Consider the following 23,309-nt stretch of genomic DNA (forward strand, 5'->3'; position numbering starts at 1 on the left):
TTGAATTAAAGGTTTTTTTTGGCCTTCAGATGGTCGTTTAATGATACTTAACCCAAGTTGGAATATTGTGTTTTGTTTTTTCTTCTTCATCGTTGTTTTTTAGGGAAATTTTTCATTGGTTGAAGAATTTTGATTCTTTTGGTTTTCTTTTTGTAGTAGTTTTTTATGGATACTTCTGGCTATTTAATATTCTTTCATTGTACAATCAAACCACCAAGGCTTGTCTGTCTCTTAAGTCACCTCCCACTCCTCACAAAGTGGTATTCTTATGACTTCCATTGTTCTATGTACTTTCAAGCTCTTTCTTTTTTTTATTTATTTTTTTAAATTACTCAAATGAATGTATCACATCTGTAGTTGTATAATGATCATAACAATCTGATTTCACAGGATTTCCATCCCACAGCCCAAGCACATCCCCCCACCCCCCAAACTGTCTCCTCTGGAGACCATAAGTTTTTCAATGTCTGTGAGTCAGTATCTATTCTGAAAAGAAGTTCAGTCTGTCCTTTTTTCAGATTCCACATGTCAGTGAAAGCATTTGATGTTGGTGTCTCATTGTATGGCTGACTTCACTTAATATGATAATTTCTGGGTCCATCCATGTTGCTAAAAATGATGTACATGTTTGACCTCTGGCCTGGCACAGTAGGTTAAGGATCCAACATTGCCTAGGTTGCAGTTTGTGGCTTATATCTAGTTTCCTTCAGATTTCTTCCAGCTGCCTGTTCCCTTTCCTGATTTTGCTTTGTATCCTTTTGCTGTAACAAATCTTAACCTTTGACTGTAATAAGTTATGACTATATGCTATATGCTAATTCCTGTAAGTCCTTTAAGGGAAGCACCAAACCTGGCATTCCCCCAGGTTCCCCCAACATGGAACCTTTTAAAGATTCTAAAGTGTTTCTCAACACTATTAGCAAGAAGTTATTTATTTAATATTAATTTTATTTTTATTTAAATTCTCATTTTTCAGGTCTGTAGAGTAAGGTTTATTCTTTGTTTTATTTAGTTTTCCTGTGCAGAATCTTAAAGAGAATTGGTGACAGAAATAATCAATATTTTATAAAGTCAAGGATTTTGCCATAGAAGTGGATACTACTGTGGTGGTACAATATTATATTGATTCTGGCATTTAATTTATTTTGAACCAGTGTTATTGAACAGGTGTTATGTATAGATACTGTGCTGGATACTAGGGAGGCTATGTGAACAGACCAACCTGGTCTCACTCACTGATCTCAGAGTCTAGTTGAAGTGCTGGACAGAATTCACATCACACAGTTAACCTTATAATTACCTCACTCATAAACACCATAAAGTAAAAGCACAGAGATCTATTAGGGGAACCTGGTCTTATCTGTTAATGTTTGAAAAAAAACTTCATCATGGAAAGTGATAATTGAAGTGATGAAATCTACAGGATGATTAGGAATTCACAAGGCATGTATATCTGCTTCTGTGTCCTGGTCATAGCTGTGTGACATTGTCCAGTGTGTCCTGTGTGTTGTAGGGCATGCGTCCTCTGTGTCTATAGGAAGCAGAGTTGAGGAGAAGGAAGAGCACATTAAAAAAAATCCAATTTCGAGAGTAAGCCTATATTGAGGGAAGTAAAGTAAGACTTCTGAGCCTGGTGCAGAGAAGAAGGGGAAATTGCCAGAGATGAGATTTGGAAATGCAAATATTCAGCGGCATTGAAGCTAGATTCTGACACATTGAGGTTTGCATAACTTTTTGCCATTTACTGAAGACTTTGTTAAACCTCATGCTTTTAACCTCATGACGAACAATGAGGGGAGAACTTCTTAGTACTGCCATACTACAAAGGGAAGAATAAACAAAAGTTTATGTGATTTTTCCAAGTTTATCCATGATGAAATCAGTGCCAGTATACAACTCTAGATTATCAGAATTCAAACGCTATGTGTATTCTTCCTACTTGGTCAAAAAGCTAATGAGTAGTATTCTGTTATTTGGAAATCAGTTGAGAGAATTGTGGTTAGTTTTATATTTGCTTTATTTTATATTGTATTACATTTTGTACAGGGTTTTTCTTTCAGAACATAGACTAATATCTTTAACTTTGGAGGGCATAGTACTACAGGATCAGATGAAGTTAACTTCTGTGTGCATAAAATGTACTTGAAAAGCTGGCTAAAACATATATTCCTGGAACCCATCCATAGAAGTGTCTGACTAATGTGATAGATGTTCAGGGATTTGTATTTTTAAAAAATATTCCACTTTTAAGCTTCCAGTTTTACAAGCAATGAGCTTGCTTGGAAGTTGCCACTGTACCCTAACAACAAATAAAAAGTTGAATGGACTAAAAAGTCAACTCTTCCTAGATTAATTAGAGATCCAAAATTAGAGGGAAGCCAAATGCAGGGAGTTACAGCTTGCCAGTTCAGAGACTCACAAGTAGAACTGCTGTGGGAACCAGTGCTGGGATAAGAAAACCTAAATTGTAATTGGTGAATTGCTTGAGGCTCAGTGTAGGTAACTCTGAGAGTTAAAAACTGCAGCAGGACCCAGTCGTAATAATACTGGGAGATTTAACTCCAGGATCTTGACTAGATTCCCATAGTTAATATGAGGGAGAAATCCCTCAGGTTTCCAGCAGATGAAGGAGAAAGGAACCATTTTAAAATACACCAGCGCTCTCTGTTTTCATTAATAATGCCTGCCCTCATGAGAAATTAGATAACTAGGCTTTACCTTACTGGGGCATTATCAGAGCCGAACTGGCTTGGGGAAGGAAAATAGCCAACTCTGGCTGATGATAGCATTCATATGGAGAAAGGAAATACCTAAATCCAGCCCACTTCAGCCATCCTGTCCATGTCAGGGAGGAGAAAATCAACGTGGATTTATGAAGTTCACAGTCTGGAGCCATAGGCTCACTCAAAGACTGGGGCCTAATGATTGCACTGCACAATACTTCTCTTCTCCCTACATGCTAACACTACATTACTAAAGGCTTGTTTAAAGCAGTCCCTTTTATGTCAAAAGGCAAAGAACACAATTTGAAGAGGCGGAGTGGGCATCAGAACCAGACATGGGATGGATGTTGGAATTATCAGGCAAAAAATTTAAAATAATTGATTAACATGCTAAGTGGTCTAATGGATAAAGTAGACAGGATACAAGAACAGATGGCCAGGACAGGCAGAGAGATGAATATCCTAAGAATGAAAAAGGAATGCTAGAGAGAAAAAAATACTGTAACAGAAATGAAGAATATCTTTGATGAAGTTGTTAGTACAGTAGATGTAGCAGAGGAAATGGGATGTATCAATAGAATCCTTGAAAATAAAAAAAAACAAAGAGAACAAGTACCGGAGAAAAAGCAAAACCAGAATATTCAGGGATTGTGGGACAACTATAAAGGTTTAACACATGTGTAATGGAAATACCAAAAGAAGAAAGAAAGGAACAAAAAATTCTTGCCATAGTAATGACTGAGATTTCTCCAAGTTAATGTCAGGTACCAAACCAAAGAGATCAAGGAAGCTCAGAGAATACCAAAGTGGATAAATACAAAAAAAAAAAAAAAAAAAAAAAAACACCTCAACTTGTTATGTTCAAATACAGAAACTCAAAAACAAGGAAAAATTTCTAAATGAAGCTGGAGGGAAAGAACATTTCATCTCTAGAAGAGTAAAGATAAGAATTACATCCAGCTTTTAAAAAACCATTTAAAAGCAAGAAGAGAGTGAGTGAAGTACTTAAAGTTTTGAGAGAAAAAAAAATCCCACCAACCTAAAACTTCATACCCTGTGAAATTACCCTTCATTTATGAAGAAATAAAGACTTTCTAGGACAAACAAATATTGAAGGAATTCATTGCCAGTTGGCCTACCTTGCAACAAAAGTTTAAAAAAAAAAAAGTTCTTTATAGAAAAGCAAAGTATGTGTATCAGAAACTCGGATCTACGTAAAGAAGGGAAGAACATCAATAAAAGAATGAGTGAAGGTCAAATTAAAAACTTTTAGAAAAGGAAATAAAATTTTACATATTGGGGGGAAGATATAAAACTGTGCTTGTTTGCCGATGACATGATCACCTATGTAGAAAATTTGAATCAACCAAAAAAGTCTTGAAATTAATGAGAAATTATAACAAGTTTATATGATACAAGGTTAATATAAAAGTGAATTGCTTTCCAATATACCAACAATGAACACATGAAATTTGAAATTAAAAGCAGTATCATTTACATCAGTACCCCAAAAGTGAAATATGAATTTATAACTATAACAAAGTATGCAAAATATTTGTATAAGAAAAATTATAAAACTGGTGAATGAAATCAAAGAAGTAAATAACTATTGCATATTCATGGATAAGAAGACTCATTATCAAAAAATGTCAAATGTTTCCAACTTGATCTGTGGGTTCAGTGCAATCCCAATCAAAATCCCAGCAGGTCATTTTGTGAATATTGACAAAATTATTCTAAAGTTGATAGGTTGAGGCAAAAGACTGGAAATAGCCAATACAGTATTGAGGAGAAAGAACAAAGTTGGAGAACTGATGCTACCTGACTTCAAGATTCAATATAGAGCTATGGTAATCAAAACAATGTGGTATTAATGAACAGATATATAAATAAATCAATGGGACAGAACAGAGAGCCCAGAAATAGAACTCCATAAATAGAGTTAGTGGATCTTTGACAAAGGACCAAAGGTAACACTGTGGAACAGAAATAGTGTCTTCAACAAATGGTGCTGGAACAAGAAGATACCACATGCAAAAATGAATCTAGACACAGACCTTATACCACATTTCATAAAAAAATCCAAGTGGGTCATAAACCTGATTGTAAACTGCAAAACTATAAAACTTTCAGAAGATAGCTTAGGAAAAATCCTAGATGGGCGTGGTGATGTCTTTTTAGATACAATACCAAAGACATGATTCGTGAAATAAATAATTATAAACTGGACTTCATTAAAATGGAAAATTTCTGGAGTTCCCATCATAGCTCAGCGGAAACAAATCTGACTAGTATTCATGAGGACACAGGTTTGATCCCTGGCCTCACTCAGTGGTTTAAGGATCCAGCATTGCCGTGAACTGTAGTGTAGGTCACAGACACGGCTAGGATCCCATGTTGCTGTGGCTGTGGCATAGGCTGGCAGCTGCAGCTCTGATTTGACCCCTAGCCTGGAAACCTCCATATGCTGCAAAAAAGGAAAATTTCTGTTCTCTTAAGACAATACCAAGAGAATTAGAAGACAAGTCATAGACTGGGAGAAAATATTTACAAAAGATACTTTTGATAAAGCACTGTTATCCAGACTATACAAAGCACTCTTAAAACTCAGCAATAAAAACATAAACAACCTAGTTAAAAGGTAGGACCAAGACCTTACTTACGAGATAGTTTACCAAAGAAGATCTAGAGATAGCAAATCAGCATGAGAGAAGATGTTCTTCGTCATATGTTATAGGGAATACGAATTAAAATGTCAGTGAAATATTGCTACATACCTATTAGAACGGCCAAAATCCAACATACTGACATCACTAAATACTGACAGAAATGTGAAGCAACAGGAACTCTCCTACACTGCTGGGAAAATGCAGAATAGTAAGGCCACTTTGGAAGATAGGTTATTACAAAACTAAACATACTTTTGATCTTGGTATTTATCCAAAAAATTGAAAACCTATGTCCACACGAAAATCCGCACACAGATAGCTTTACTCATATAGCAGCTTTACTCATAATTGTCAAAAACTTAGACGCATCAGAGATGGCCTTCAGTAGGTGAATGGACACATAAGCTGTGGTGCATTTGAACAATGAAATGTTATTCAGTGTTGTAAAGAAATAAGCTATTGAGCCACAGAAAGACATGGAAGAACCTTAAATGATATTACTAAGTGAAAGAAATCAATTTGATGCAGCTAAATACGGTACAATTCCTCCTATATGACATTCTGGGAAAAGCAGAACAATGGAGACAATGAGATCAGTGGCTATGAAGAATGGGTGTGAGAGATCAATAAGCAGAATATACAGGATTTTTAGGGCAGTGAAAATAATATCTATATTGGTATACGTATTTATTATACTTTTGTCTAAACCCCATAGACCGTACAATACCAAGAATGAACCCTAAGGTAAACTATGGATTTTGTGTGATATGAGGTGTCAATATAGATTAATCCCTGAGAAAAAAAAATGTTATCGTTCTAGTGAGTGATGCTGACAATCACTCAAGTGGTATTCTGTTCCTCTCTCTCAATTTAGTCAGAAACTTAAAACTACTTAAAAAAATAAATCTTAAAAAGGTCCCAGATGATTTTGGATGCAAGTGGTCTGGGGACAACACTTTTTGAAAATTGAGTTTGTGTCTGTATCTTTATGTATAGGTGTAGTCTTAATGGGTCTCATACTGAGTTCTAATTCTCCTGGCACTAGTGGTTACTAGTCTTGGAACAGAGACAAGTTGATTAACTTCTGTCCTTCCATTTACTCATATAGAGAGAAAACTAGCACCTATATTATAAGGCTCTGTGAGGATTAAATGAGATAGATGTAAATACATAAAAGGGTTCTTGGCCCACTTAAACTTCAGTAAATATTACTGATGATGCTAATGTTTTAGATAAGTAGAAAACACCCAATCACCATCTCATGGGACAGTTTCTCTAATTTTGTCTGTCTTAATTGATTCATTATAACAATGTTCTGTAAAGGCTTCATATATTAGACTCTTTTTCACATGAAATTAAAGCATAGAATCATTGTGCAATCCTATGAGATTTAAGGTAAGAGTTAATCATTTTGTAATTTCAACCAATCAGATTTTTTGAAAATAAACGAATTCATTTATTCAACAGATTTTTAAAAAGATATTATAATTCCTGGGCATGTTATCATAGGACTTAAACAGTTTTGAACTTGTTTATTTGTTGTTTTGTTTTCTTTAACATTATGTCTCTTTAGTGGATTGACGTATCTTGAGACAAGGGCTTGTGTCTTTCTGCTCACTTTTACCCTTTGCAAATGCTATATTCATTCTTTATTAATATTAATTCTCTATATATTTATCAAATATATATGATTATCTTCATATCAATAGTGTGTATAGGTAATATATATAATTAGATATGGAAACTTGTTAAATGAACAAAGGATAAATGAGTTTGTTTCCTTACTACAGTCTTATAAGCATACAACCTTTTAAGTATTTTTATATGTTAGTATTACCATTTTTCTTAACAGAACAAAAATTCTGTTGACTCATAAACTGAGTTGTTTTAACTCGGCATGTTATAGCAATTTAATCTCATGTTCATATATATTTTTTGCTGTAAAGTATGTGTTTGAATACTATATGCATGTTAGAATTGCTTTCCAAGGAAAAAGATGTACAGAAAACAGAGCATAATGGACACATCATCTTTAACTTATCTTACCAAGTAATGATTTATACAGAGCAAGTCGCAGTGTGGTCGAGAACTGTCAGTTCCTCAGCTCTGCAGAAGCATTGAGTCTATTTGTTGTATTTCAGTATATTCAATACGCTCCTGCTTATCTATAGTACAATCAGAGACAAATCACCTGAGGAAATTTTTGTGCAGGGTAGTGTTTACAAGTATATATTTTTTTCTTTTTAGGGTACCAGGACCATAAGCAATAAGTGGTTCCATTCACACCAGATCTCTCTCTGTCACTATTAACTTGAGGTTTTTATGAAGATGTACTTTAGAATAACTATGCAATATATAGTTGTATATAATTCATCATAAACAGATAACTACAAAAGGCATACATTGGGGTTTTGATATGAATTTGTCACTTTGTAGGAACTTTGATTAACATTAAAAAGATAAACCAAGAGTTCCCTTGTGGCGCAAATGGTCAAATATCCAGCACTGTCATTACAGCAGCTCAGGTCCCTGTTGGGGCACAGGTTCAGTCCTGGCTTGGGAATTTTCACATGCCATCAGCGGGGCCAAAAAATTAAAAATTAAATAAAATAAAAAGAGAAACCATATTTCTTTTTAAAGCCCTTCAAGGGTCTTAAAGATAAAAATTACATTCATTGTGGCTATCTATACTAAATATATACAACTGTAGATGAGTTGTAATCCTTTTTAGTTTTACATAACCCTTTAAAAGGATAATAATATAAGATGTTATAGCATTTGCCTTTTTAGTTTTACATAACCCTTTAAAAAGGATAATAATATAAAATTTTATAGCATTTGGATTAATGATGTCTTTTCTTGTTTCCATAATAAAAAATTGAGAAGATTTAATAGAAGAGCTTTACCAGAATTGTGCCCCGCAGTCACTGCTTAAGCCTCCTTGAATGCTTTGCTGCAACTTGACTGCCCTCTTCAGGCTGCATGTGAATATATTAGAAAATTTACAGTGTTCCCTCCATTCACATAGTTATGTCTCTAATGTTCCTATGAACTAAGACAGAAAATAATTTTTTATCTTAACAGTGTTGGAAATGTGTTTATTTAAGTGCTAGGAGCATTTGTGGTTTTCAACTTGCAATTTCAGATGGCAGTGAAGTTTGAAGGTTCAAATAAGCACTAGTGATGTCTTTGCTTATCAGTCACGCTGACATGAACACATGCAAGAGTCCAGTGCATTTTTTGTTATTAGTTAGGATTCTTCTACACCTGTTAGACATTAAGAAGTTGGAATATGGGGGGATGTATAAGAGATAATGGAGTTGAGTTTAGAGAACAGGCGTGAGTATTATTGGCACACATTCCGTCTAATGAATCTTTTCTCTGCTAGATGTCAACATTGAAATATGTCTTTCTCAGGCTTTTTGAATTATTTTTAGTGACAGACAGATCTGCTTACTGGTCCTGTTGCTACTAACTTACACTCAATAGAGGAAGGCCCTCATTTACCTTGTCATTTTAAATTTTTCTAAGTATTATATTTGTGTTGAAAAGATGTGATCTGTTTGGCTCCCCCAAAATTCTTTATTCTAGCCAGATTCCTAATTAGAAGCAACATGTATAGAAAATCTTGCTTGTTGTTTTGGTGCTCTAGATTCTAAAGGAGAATATTTAAGAAGTACATCATATCTTCATTTATATACTATTTTAATAGCCTAATCTATTTTCCCAACTAGACTGTTATACTAACATTCTAAGTGGTTTACAAACATTATTTTCTCTTTCTCCAGCATATTATACACACTATTGCCAGATGCACGTTTCTTAATTAGTATTTTGCATAATCCATTTCTTTCAAAACACTCGTAGTAGTTGTTTACTCTTTACAGAATAAAGTCAAGATCTTATTTATCTTCTACTGGAAGAGAGTTTCCAGCCTCTTCTTTCCTCATTTTCTAATATGAAACTTAAATTCTATTATTTGACTACATAAGTCATAGACCGTGTAATCTTTGTTTATACTGCTTCTTTTACCTTAATATTCTCTTCCTCTCCTTCCTCGCTTGTTATAATTTTGGTCCTGCCATTCTTCTCTGAATATTTTTGCACTCACACTTTGTCCAGCTGCTCCAGTCCACTGTGATCTCATTCTCTTCTCTGTGTTGTATAGCACCCACAATCTGTTCCTTTCTCAATATATATCTTATTTATGTGTTAGTATGTGTCTGTTCCTTTCTCTAGCAAACTTCTTAAAGTTGGGGACATGAGGTATACTTTTTTTATTATTGCAGCACATATTAAAATGTTGATCATTGATGATTGAGACCTAGATTCTATATTACTTATGAAATTGATATAAGGAATGTGGTATTAAATGATTTAGTCATTAAAATCTTTCAAGTAGAGACTACTATTCCTTTGACAAATAGCATATATTTGTGATGGTACACAGATTTAAGGTGTTTCTTTTTTCTTCCTAAGACCACCAATACAGTGAAGCGCATTGGCCTTAAAAGAGACATTTATCTATGACATAAATCTGACTGAGCAGGCTTTTAGTTAGACTCTCCAAATTCAGAATCTCTAATTTAGTGTTATTTAGTTTAGGGTATATATAATATATTGACTCTTTAGGAAAGTATGTTTTTTATCATCAAACCTTTATTAAATGCCTATTCTGGGCTAGGTCCTAGCCACTGAATAATCAGTGCATTAACATAATGTGCATAGACAGAACAATATATGCATAAAATAAATAGCACTGAGAATTTCCATTTCAGACAGTTGTCTGAGGTATTGTGGAGATTCGAAGTGACTTCTGAAGACTTTTGAGCAGGCTTTTGAAAGAGGGAGGACATTTTAACCAAAGGCGTTTTATGCTTAAGGAGTGAACACGGATGTCACAAAACAGAGAGACCCTTTGAGTGTATAATGTGTTCATATGGACATAGATTGTAGCTGTAAACTGTGGCCAGGCTATGGCGGTCTTGTCTTCCATTCTGCCATGGCCTTCGTTAGATAGGCGGTGGGGAACTCTTTACGACTTTGGAATAATGGGTAAAACCTGCAAATGATTATTGGGAAATTAAACAGCGAGTGAACAATGTGAAAAACAGAGGATAAACTCATTTTACCTTCAAACTCTTTGACTCCTCAATACCACTAATCACATTTTCTTGTTTTATTTTCTTCAGAGTATTTCTAATTATCTAAAATTTTGTATTTACTTTATGAGGGCATCATTTTCTCACCAGACTATATTCTCATTGAGAGCAGGGCCCTTGCAGCACTTATTATGCAAGCCTTTATTACCTGTCACACAGTTGGCATTAATATATATTTGTGAGTGAATTACTGAGTGAATGAATGTCTGCTTAGATTCTAATAGGTCTGGGGTAGGTTGTAACCTAATGAGGGAAAGAAATTCAGCATTATCCCAGTCTTCTGTATTCCAAAGTTCGTATACACAGATGTTAAATACTAAAATTTGATTGTTTTCTTCTGGTGTATTTTTCAAAATGAAATATTTTCTCTTCTTAGAATACCATCATCCCAAGAAAGCCAGTTTTTGTGGATTTGCCATTTTCCTAAGTCTCATTTTAAAAGTTAAAGTGTGTTTTTAGGTAAAATGTGCTTTTGTGTAAAAATAAACAAAAATTGTTAATTGTAATACCATCCTCTTAATGCTTTTCAAAGGGAGCCCTGGTCTCTGATGTGTGGTATTCAGATCTCCTTCATTATCAGTGCTGACTCACTGTGCAAAGCGATGATGCATTTTTCTTTGAAAATCAATGATGAATAATTACCTGTAATATTATTTTCCATGTGACAAAAATTAAATCACATTGTAGGGCTTACATTAATTCAGGATTGAAAGGGGAGCCAGGGGCTCTGTTGAAAACAAATGGGGGGGGGGTTTCAGCTGTGTAATCCGTATGTATTCCTCTAGGAGACAGAATGTGTTCGCATTTACATAACAGCTTCATTTTGCCAACATCTTAAATCCTTTCCCTCTCTAGGCCCCTGTGCCTGCTATTCTTGCTGGCTGAAATGTTCGTTCTTCTGTCTCTTTTCTTCTATCTTTTTCATGATGGCTTTTTCTCATCCTTGAGATTTGAACATCACTTCAGTGAGAAGCCTTTTATGACCATATCAGCTAAGTAGACCCTCCACTGTTTTCTGGAATACAATTTCATGTATTTTTTCCCTCAGTGTTTCTCTTAGCTTTGAATTATTGTATTTATTTGGTTGTTTAGTAGATGTCTCCTACCTAAAATAACAACTCCACGAAAGCAGAGACCTCGAGGTGAGATTGCTCACTTCTTGTTATTAGGTGCTCAGGTTAAATCTTATTTAACCACCAAAGCTTTAAAAGTTTGTTAACTATTTCATTAAACATATTCAAAATATATACTAGTTTTCTGCCTCCTGAGCAGTCTTAGGTTGATTGTTATAGTGATCTGTTTTTATATTGGATCTCTTAAAACAATGCCCTTAGGGTCTTGACTTGGTGTTCACTGACCTCAGATTAAAGCCCTTTTCATATTTAGCCCTCCTAAATGTATATTTTTTAGTCAAAGCAATATTATGTGCTCCTTGTTGATAAAAAGGACTTAGATTATCCCTAGCTTTTTGCACTCATCCGTTTACAGATTGCAAGGCCACAGGCCTACTCTATGATTCTTTTGTGTTTTCTTCTTCTGATGGGTTTTTTCCTCCATATCTCTAAATGTTGGTCTTATAGTATTTTATGCAGTAGACTTGATCTTTATATTATTTACCTTTCTGTCTATGATAGGTGAGGGTTTAACTCATCTCACCTCTTTTTTTATCATTTATTTATATATATATATTTTTTCTACTGTACAGCATGGTGATCCAGTTACACATACATGTATACATTCTTTTTTTCTCACATTACGTGTTCCATCATAAGTGACTAGACACAGTTCCCAGTGCTACACAGTAGGATCCCATTGCTAATCCATCCCGAAGATTAACATTCAGAAATCAGTTGCATTTCTGTATACTAACAATGAATTATTAGAAAAGGAATACTAAAATACAATACCTTTTAAAATTGCACACCAAAAAAACAAATAGCTGGGAATACACCTGACCAAGGAGGTGAAAGACTTATATGCCTAAAACTGTAGAGCATTAATCAAGGAAATTAAAGAAGATGTAAAGAAATGGAAAGCTATTCCAGGCTCCTGGGTTGGAAAAATTAATATTATAAAAATGGCCATACTACCCAAAGCAATCTATAGATTCAATACAATCCCTATCAGTGAAACTAGAACACACCCTCATACCATGCACCAAAATAAACTCAAAATGGCTGAAAGACTTAAATATAAAACAAGACACCATCAAACTCCTAGAAGAGAACACAGGCAAAACATTCTCTGACATCAACCTTACAAATGTTTTCTCATCTCACCTCTTAATCATTTTTTTTTTCTTTTTATGGCTGCACATGCGGCATATGGAAATTCCTAGTCTATGGTTCGAATTGGAACTGTAGCTTCTGGCCTATGCCACAGCCACAGCCATGCCAGATCCGAGCTGCATCTGCCACATGTGCTGCAGCTTGTGGCAGTGCCAGATCCTTAACCCACTGAGCGAGGCCAGGGATTGAACCTGCATCTTCACAGACAACGTTGGGTAATTAATCTGCTGAGCCACAATGGGAACTTCTCTCCCTTTACCATAGCTTTTTATAGCTTCCCTCTTTTATTATTGTAACAGTAAATAGCATTATTCTGTATCCTCTTATAACCATAAGTAATGTCTCTTGAATCCCTACATTGAAGATTATTAGTAAATACACCCTTCCCTGTCACCCTTTCTCCTTTCCTTTTACCTTACAAATCCTGTTACCCATACTTCTGTATTGTCATAGTTGATAGCACTTCACATTCTATACTGTAACCATCATTACATCTGTGCTCTGTCTGTAGGCTGACTTAACTGTTTTTGCATAAATGGCATCAACTGCCAGTATATATTTTGATTATGGTTCCATTTCTACAATGCTGTCGTTGATGACTCCTACCCCATGCAAAAGAAAACATTCAAAATAATTAACATTCCTGTCACCGGTTAATCAAGATTCTAGTACAATTTAATTTTCTTATTTTGACCTTGCCTAAAATAATTATCAATCAATAATTAAAATAATTAATTTAATTATCAATCATCACCAAAAATCAAGATTATAATCCAGTTGGATTTTCTTATTTAGACCTTGCCTTTTATATTTGTTTTGTTGTCACTTTTCCTGTTGTGGGACCTAATATGTCATAGTACCTTCCAATTCTTTCTTTCTTTGATGATTGTTTAGAATCTGCTCTTTTTCTTGAAGTCCAATGAGATTCCTGTTGGGAGTAGTATTTCATACCTTCATAGTTGGATCATAGCTTTCTTTCACATCTTCTACCTTTCTTATTGGACCCTGTTTCTAGTTGCCCTTTTTCCTTTCTTATAGTGCTTCTATCATATCTCAAGTTTTCTCATTTTTTCTCTTCATGTTACCTTTCTATCAGTTATATCCTAAGGTAATTTCATATTCCTTACATTTTTTCAAACATGTTTATTTCAAACTTAATCAATTGTTTGTCTTGAATACATTTCAAGATTGGAAATAACATTCCCTCAAAATTCTGAAGGCATTGTTCTCTTATATGCCAGCATCTAGTGCTGTTTCTACCAGTCCAATCCCAATCTCATTGTTACCTTTTTCTCTGAACATTTTTAGGATCTTCTTTTTATCCATAATGTTCTAAATTATCACAATATGTCTAAGTGTTGGTCTTTTCTTATTCATCTTATTCAGAACCTGGGAAGTAATTTTAATTTCAATAGTCTCCTTTACTTGTATTATGTTTGCAGAAATATTCCCTTTGTCTCTTCTCTTTCTGGGGCTCCTTTTGTTTGAAAGTTGAATTTATTGAATTATATATCCTGGTACCTTTTTCCTTCCTCCCCCCAATATAGTCTACCTGTGTCTTTTTTGTTCTGTGAATTTTATTTAACTTTATCTTCTGCTACTAATTTGAGAAATCATATTTTCCATTTCTAAATACTCTTTTACTTTCTTTGTTCTTTTTTTATGTGACATTGTTATTTTTTTGGGGGAATACCATTGAGAAAAGCAGTCTGCCATGGGCTCTGATCATCCTGCATGTTCTTACTGGGCATGCCAAGAATGCAAAGGGTTTGGTGTGCATTGACAAGCCTAAAGGTGTGATATTCTTTCATTGAACAAAGAACGAGGCTTGTTATCACATACTATGAAAACAGTAAGTCTCTCAAACTCAGTATTGCTCCCCTGTAGCACTGTCAGCTGTGTGTGCAGGCATCCAGGAAGGATCTTTTGTGTCACCCCATGAGATTTGGGGGCATAGGGATCTGATACAAACAAACATGAGGTAATAAATTCCTTTGTTTCTGACCCTGGAGTCTCATGCCTTCCGCCAGCATCCATGGAAGAGTAACAGGCTAGCTAGTTAGCAAGATGAAATCTTGGACCCAGCATCTCTACTGCTTTTAATCCAGTATGTTTCTGAGCTTTTTTCTACCCTGCCATTGTCTTTGAGATTTTAACTCCTTCCATCAAAACTTCTCCAATAGCCTTATGTTTTCCAGATATTTCTTGGAATCTTTTACGTGCTGCTTGCTGACTCTATTCCCAGTCTTCTTGTTATTGTGGGGTTATACCTTTTTATATATTTACTTCTTTTGGAAGGGGGACTCCCCCAGACTCCTGTGAATTGTCACCTTTATGGAATAAGCCCCCTTTCTCTCTTTTGAAAATGTTTTAGCAGTATTGTTCTTGTTTCCATGACTGTGCCTATGTTCTTCCAGCATTCCTCTATTTCTACTCCATGCCTACACCTAAAAATAGGGCTTGATAGTATCTGGACTATCAACAAAATGTCCAATAGAAATGAATTCAAAATCAGAGTAAGTATGCTCTTCAAGGAGGACTTGTTTATGGCATTTGGTTTAGCTACTCAAACAATGGGAGTTCCCGTAGACACAGCAGAAATGAATCCGACTAGGAACCGTGAGATTGCAGGTTCGACCCCTGGCCTCACTCAGTGGGTTAAGGATCTGGTGTTGCCATGAGCTGTGGTGTAGGTTGCAAAGGTGGCTCAGATCCCACGTTGCTGTGGCTGTGGTGTAGGCTGGTGGCTACAGCTCCGATTAGACCCCTAGCCTGAAACCTCCATATGCTGTGGGTGCGGCCCTGAAAAGCCAAAAAAAGAAAAAACAAAGAAATGCATTTTTAGAAAGATGGAATATAGAAAGGTATGGTGTAACTGTATTTATAGTTTTGAAACATTCATGATTTTTGTTTCTCTGTTAAACTTAATTGTTAAATTATTAAAAATTGCTCTATATTTTACTAAAAATTCTCAGATTTGTTATATGTATAGGAGAAGGCACAAAATGGTTTTATCCTCTAGAATAGGAGTTGGCTTATTTCATATTTAAAGGGCCAGGATGAGCCTTCCCCCACCAACAGTTTCTGTACATCCACTCACCTCTGCCCTTGTGTAGTATGATAGTAGCCAGAGCAAAAAGTAAATGTGTGGGTGTCTTGCAGTAAACCTTTATTCATGAATGTTAAAATTTTTGAATTTGATTTAATTTTTACATGGCCTGGAATACTTTTTATTTTTTACATCCATTTAAAATATAAAACCTACTCTTAGCTTTCAGTCTGTACAAAAATAGGAAGCTCTTGCCCTAGAATTACCTGTTTTATGAATAGCTTTGTTAATGCTTAAATACTGATAATGTTTCTACTCTGCCCCATTATCCTTATCAGGCAAGCTAATGAAGAATATCAAATACTGGCTAACTCCTGGCGCTATTCATCTGCTTTTTGCAACAAACTCTTCTTCAGTATGGTGGACTATGATGAGGGAACAGACGTTTTTCAGCAGGTAAAGGAGTATTTTTATTGCGATAATGTATTTAATAGAGTTGCTCATGGTTGATACATCTTTGCCAGATAAAGATATAATTCCTTGAATATGAGTAATTTATTCTGTGACAAGATTAAAATAGTTAACCATTAATGTTAAGTTTATCATTACACAGTTTATACTTTAGTGAGCAAACATTTTAACTTTTGCATTATAGAGGAAATGTGTTATTTCAGGATACAGTGTCAGTTTACATATTAATCTTATTTTAATACTTAATTATATGGTTTGGGTGTTATTTTGCATAAAGTTTTGAAATTTTATATAGGATTTAATGTAAGTTTTACTCACTTTTACTGCTTTCAGTGTGATAGCTCTAGAGAATTTTATAAGTCAAATATTAAATATTTAAAAGTGTTTATTCTCTGTTAGAGACTGAATTATATCCTTCTCAATTTCATACGTTGGAACCCTAAATGCCAGTATGCTTTTTAGGGGATGTAGGACCTTTAAGGAGGTACCTGAGGTTAAATGAGCTCATAAAGATGGGACTCCAATAGGACTCATCTTTTACTTATAAGGATACCAGTCCTATCAGAGTTTGTCATGGTTGCATCATCGTTGCTAACACTGAGTCTGTATGTTCAAGGACTCTTCTAAGTGCTTCATGTGTTTTCTTTCATTCATAAGCTTCAAAGTAATCCAAAGAGAAATACATTGTTTTTATCTCTGTTTCAAAGATGAGGAAATTAAGGTATAGAGAGGTTAAGTCACTTGTCCAAAGTTACAAATTAGTGTGATATGAATATAGAATTTGAGCTTAACTCAGAAGTTTGGCTCCATGATTCCTGCTGTTACCCTGCAGTTGTTATTTATATATATATATATATATATATATATATCACTACACAGTGTTTTTCCAATGTAAAACTTACTGTGAGACCCAGCATTGATTAGTTTGGTTATCTTGATCTGTTTTATTTTCCTCACATAACATGTGACAGTCTTTGACTCAGTTGTTTACAGTTCTATAAAGAATCAAGCTAATTATTCCCCCCCCCTCTTTTTCAGTACTGCACCCACAGCATATGGAGATCCCCTGGCTAGGGGTCTAACTGGAACTCTACCTGCTAGCCTACCCCACAGCTACAGCAGCGCAGGATCCGAGCCACGTCTATGACCTGTGCCACAGCTCATGGCAACAGCAGATGCTTAACACACTGAGCAAGGTCAGGGATTGAACCTGTGTCCTCATGGATGCTAGTCAGAATCGTTAACCACTGAGCCACGGTGGGAACTCCAGAATCAAGCTAATTATAAGTGGGCCATTGGTGCATACTTGCTTCCGGGTAGATAATTCATTCTTCTTTGCTACTTTCTAGCTGAATAAGGTAAATTCTCTTTTTGCCTTCAGTACCCTTTACCCTTGGTCTTTCCTATTAGTATTCCTCATTTATTTATTTCACTGTAAATTTATTTTGCCTTTTGGGCTTGTTTCTTTTTGTTCATCCCTTCAGCAAATATTAATTGAGTTCCTACTTTGTAGGAGTAATGAATTGGTGAGAAAAACATACATAGTTCTTCCCCATGAGGAGCTTACAGACTCAGGAGCTAATGCTAATAAAAGAGAAAAACACATATATGTAATTTCAAATAGCCTTATAAAGGTAAATTATAGTACTAGAAGATCCAGATATTTTTTCATGTAATTCATAGGTCTCTACAGGATCTCAGGAGAATTGGCCTTAGAGATCATCACATGGAAGTGCTGTTTATTGTATACTTGAATCCTTTCTGTCATATTAGATATTAGTTATCCAGGTTCAAACTGATTGCTGGATCAGGGGCTTCAAGCCCAAACATCTACCCTGACCAGTCCTGGAGGCTAAATGAAGAAAACCAGTTGCATTAGTTTAGTTTAATTATGGTGTCTTTGTTTAACGAACGTAGTTAGTATATTAAAAATATTAGTTCTTCATGAATAGTATAAACATGTACCATCTAGAACAAATTTTTCTTGGCCTTTAAAAAACATTGTTTAACGAAAACACTCAAATTTCACTTTTTTCAGAGTTGCTGCTATGGCATAGGTCACAGCAGTGGCTTGCATTTGATCCCTGGCTCCAGAACTTCATATGCTGTAGATGCCACCAAAAAAAATTTTTTTACACCTATTTGGTATTTTATTTTATTTTATTTTATTTTTTATATAATGATTTTTATTTTTCCATTATAGCTGATTTACCATATTCTGTCATTTTTCTACTGTACAGCATAGTGACCCAGTTACACATACATGTGTACATTCTTTTTTCTCACATTATCATGCTCCATCATAAGTGACCAGACATAGTTCCCAGTGCTACACAGCAGGATCTCACTGCTAATCCATTCTAAAGGCAATAGGCTGCATCTGTTAACCCCAAGCACCCAATCCACCCAACTCCATCTCGCTCCCACCTGGGCAACCACAAGTCTATTCTCCAAGTCCATGAGTTTATTTTCTGTGGAAAGATTCATTTGTGCCATATATTAGATTCCAGATATAAGTGTTATATGGTATTTGTCTTTCTCATTCTGACTTCACTCAGTATGAGAGTCGATACTTCCGTCCATGTTGCTGCAAATGGCATTCTTTTGTTCTTTTTTTATGGCTGAGTAGTATTCCATTGTGTATATATACCACATCTTCCTAATCCAATCATCTGCCAATGGACATTTGGGTTATTTCCATGTCTTGGCTATTGTGAGTAGTGCTGCAGTGAACAGGTGGGTGCATGTGTCTTTTTTTAAAAAATTCACTTTTTTTGGTAACTACTGTACTGTAAAAAAGAAAATCAAATCTCCATGTGAATGACTGTTAGTCTCACCATTGAGGACAGTCTGGCATGTGTCGGGACAACAGCAAACTGGAGAGGAAGCCAACTCAGTGAGGGAGACACTGCTCAGCTCTGCCTCTAGTGAAGAAATGCAGACCAGTGGAGCTAGATCCGTATTTCAAGTAAAGACCCAAAATAATTAATTTTTATATGAAATTTCTCTCTCTTTAAAATTTTGGCAGCTAATTCAGATTAAAGAAAACAAAACAAGGAGTTCCTATTGTGGCTTAGCAGGTTAAAAACCCAACATAATGTCCATGAGGATTCGGGTTCAATCCTTGGCCTCACTTGGTGACCTGAGGATCTGGCATTGCTGAAAGTTGCGGCGTAGGTCACAGATGCGGCTTGGATTCCGTGTTGCTGTGGCTGTGGTGTAGGCAACAGCTACAGAGCTTTGATTTGAACCCAAGCCTGGGAACTTCCACATGCTGCAGGTGTGGCCTGTAAAAGAAAAAAATTTTTGAAGAGAAAACAAAATTGTGGGACAAAGTAATCCTTATCTTTGTGCTAGGTACTGACTGAATAGGTTGCCAGTATTTACACACATAGATACACTGTTAGATGTAATTGTTGAGTTCTTTTAGATGCTCTAAACATTTTTTAAAAGTGTTTGGCATAGATATGAGAGTCGAAGTCAAGATTGTTTTTAACTGAAAAATTTCCTCAGGTTAATTTTGAATCCTCAGAATTCCGAATATAGAACTGCTTTGTCTTTTCCAAAACCTAGCCCTTGGCTTAGTAATAAGAGTTTTCATCTTAAAATGCAGAAGTGTACAAAAGTTATAGCTATTAATGATTTTTATGGAGAATTATAATCTACAAAAAATGGGGAAATGTATATATATATTTTTTTACTTGAGAACTGCTGAAGGATTCTTTGTTTGCTTTCACATTAAACTATTGAAGTACTCCCTCTAAACTGATGTTTTAAAGCTCTGTCAGCACTGTCACAGTGGTGTCTGAATATGATATTAAGAACAAGTGCAGAAATTTGACAATTCCTGGCTTGTTGGGGACTTGTTTGGAAAGTAAATTAGATATGATTCCCGTGTGATGGCAGAGGCTAAGTGTGTGACAACAGGCTAAGTTAATGCATATGATGTGTTAGAAGAAGCTCTGCAATAGAAATCAGCTGTGTGCTGTACCCTGCTTTGCGTACTCTGGAGAATTGGTACATTTTAATTCAGATGAAAGCTTTGAATTATATGATTTTTTTCTAAAGTCTAAAATTCTAGGCTGTTTAGTCTTAGCATGGGGTTTCTGATTGTTCCAGTGCGCTTCTCTCCCATGAATCCTATATTTACTTGTTGGCTGCAGCTCTCTCACGCATCCATCAGGAAAACACACATGAACAAAGTGTGGGCTGGGAGGAGGCACAGAGAGAAAAGAACTGGTGACTGTGTTCTGTTGAATTAATAAATTACTAAATTTCCCTAATATGCAAGCCCACAGCTAGTATTGTTGTATTTTTACCTTGATGAAAACCATAAGCTAATGTTTGTTATTTGCTTTTGCTTTACTTACTCTCATTATTAGGGAATGCTGAACTATTGTAAGTCAGGGCCAAAAATCTTCTTGCATTTCTTTGAAACATTTCTCATAATGCTTGGGCAGCAATAATTTAACCTTTATATGTATTTTTTGAAATTTACTCCTCAATGCAGATTAACCTAATATTTGTTTTGTTAATAAGCACCACTTATAACTAGGATAGTGTTCTATTTAGTACATTTTTCAAACAGAGCCTACCTTTTGAAAATAATTGTGAGATGTAACCATTTTGAGACAGTTGAAAAATAGAGTTGATCAGAAAAAGGCCATCATTACGGATTTCAAATTATTTACAGCAAAAATGTTGGCTTCTGTTACAGCCACCATCACTTAAATAGGTCTTTAAAGTTTTAACAGAGAAGTCAATCTACTTGAAATTAATTATGTAATATATTTAAATCTTTCATCAAATGTCAATCCTTTCTCTTTAACAGCTACTTAAGAAGTTAAAATAGTCCATGTACCACCAAATTACACTATTTCTGTTTTTCACTTTGAATCATTTCATTATCTACTCTAATTACAGAATTCTAGAAAATAAAGAATGAAATGGCTGATCCAATACATAATGCAGCTGAGAATATGAATGATGTATGTTAAATGTGATGGTTTCACAAACTTGGCCTAATTCATATGTTCTTTTCTATTCATTTCTATACATTAAGATGAATAAAAACAGTAATTAAGCTCTGGAAACACTGGATTTTCATAATAAATCCTATCTTTCCAAAATTTGTGCAGGAAAAACAAAAGTGTTAGATTAAGGATATATAGAGATTGCTGGGATATTATATTTAGTATTTTTTTATCTCATGTTTTACAGCTCAACATGAACTCTGCTCCTACATTCATGCATTTTCCTCCAAAAGGCAGACCCAAGAGAGCTGATACTTTTGACCTTCAAAGAATTGGATTTGCAGCTGAACAACTCGCAAAGTGGATTGCTGACAGAACGGATGTTCATGTATGTTCTTATTCCCCACAGTTTTAATAAAGTCTAATTAGCTTGGTTTGTTAGAACATTTTAATAAGACCACAGGATTTTTTTTTTCTTTAATTTCTCTATGGAACATTTCTCCTTGCTTCAAGAAAACTACACCTGCTGACTGTAAGCTAAAATATGGGTTAGGTGAATTTAAATGGTTTTGAGAATAATGGTTCTTAAAATATCAGTGAACCACTAAAGAAAATACATGAGTTAGGCACAAAGTAATTTTAGAGGCTAAAAAATGTTCTGAATATTGCTCCATAGTCTCAGTAATCAAAGAAATTCTAATTAAAAAGCAAGATGTATGATTTTTATCTATGCTTTGGGCAAATAAAAATATGATAATACCCACTTTTGATGAGCCATGTGAGAAAATGCCACTTGCATATACTGTTCTTGGGACTATAAATTGGTATAACTGCTCTAAAAATAGCATGTGTCATGTCTTTATTTTATGGAATTTAATAATTCAACTCGGGAATTAAACTTATGGATATAATCAGGAATGATTTAAATTCTTAGCCATAGGAAAAAATTGTAAAGAAATGTCTAAAAACAAAAGACTAATTAAATGTTCCATAGCCTAGATGATGGTTTGTAAAAGACTATTTGATGTAGAAAGAAGTCCAAAGTGTAACAAGTGAAAAAGTAGGTTAGAAAAACAGTATTTATAGTAGGAATTCAGAAAGCATAAATATGAGTGTAGATATGTAGCAATTTTATCCAGCAAGTAAATGAACCAAAAATGTTGATGGCAGTTAAGGTCGATGTAGAGGACTATGGCTGTTTTGTCCCGTAATATCACCAGAATTTTCTACAGTGAACAATTATGTCCAGCTCTTTTATTTACCTTAAAAGCAATACAGAGGCATTACTTTTTACCATAAGGTATAAACACATTTATTATCGGTTAAGAAAGATGTCTGTCATATTATACTACATCATTGTAAATAAATAATATAGGTATTTAATGATATTACTAAAGTTACTAATTCTTGTCACTTTATGGAAACGTTTTGGCAGATATTCAGTTCTACAATGTATTATTTGGTATAGAATATTAAGGGTAATATTGAAAAGCGCTATTAATTCTTTATAAGAAATACTGAATTTTAATCAGAAATGATTCTAACCCATTTATTATACTTAAACATTGTTAGCTGATGGATTCACATTTGTAAATATATATATATATATATATATTTGAATATATATATGTATATTTGGAAATAACTTCAAACTTTAAAAAGTTTCACAAATAAAAATGCATATTTTCAAACTCATTTTCATCATAGTATTTTTTCTTTTACAACTTTCCCTTCTGTACACTAAAAATATATTAAACTATTAATCTGCTGAAAAAAAAATTAACTGGCACAAAGGAAACTAGTATAGTTTCACTGTACCCTTTATGAGGATTCACAGATTGTTAACTTTTTACGGCTTTTCCTTTGCTATTATAATTTTCTTACTCTTCCTCCACCCTGTCTCTACACACATACTTAACCACACACAATTTTTTTGCCAAACCATTTTAAGGTAAATTACATTTCCTAAGAAAT

At 34.6% G+C, this 23,309-nt stretch overlaps 1 protein-coding gene across 5 annotated transcripts in view; it reads left to right on the top strand.

The window, feature by feature from the left end:
• TUSC3 (tumor suppressor candidate 3) overlaps positions 1-23,309 on the top strand; it is a 194,689-nt gene that overhangs the window by 61,525 nt on the left and 109,855 nt on the right. For all 5 annotated transcript variants that reach the window (XR_002340155.1, XM_021078324.1, XM_021078325.1 and 2 more), the window contains exons 3-4: positions 16,230-16,347; positions 21,583-21,723. Coding sequence is in view for 4 of the 5 variants with exons in the window: in XM_021078324.1 (XP_020933983.1) it covers positions 16,230-16,347; positions 21,583-21,723 (259 nt within the window). In the remaining variant the exon portion in view is untranslated. The remainder of the gene's footprint in view (positions 1-16,229; positions 16,348-21,582; positions 21,724-23,309) is intronic.

The sequence above is a fragment of the Sus scrofa genome, chromosome 17 (genome assembly GCF_000003025.6).
Source record: "Sus scrofa isolate TJ Tabasco breed Duroc chromosome 17, Sscrofa11.1, whole genome shotgun sequence".
NCBI lineage: Eukaryota > Metazoa > Chordata > Mammalia > Artiodactyla > Suidae > Sus > Sus scrofa.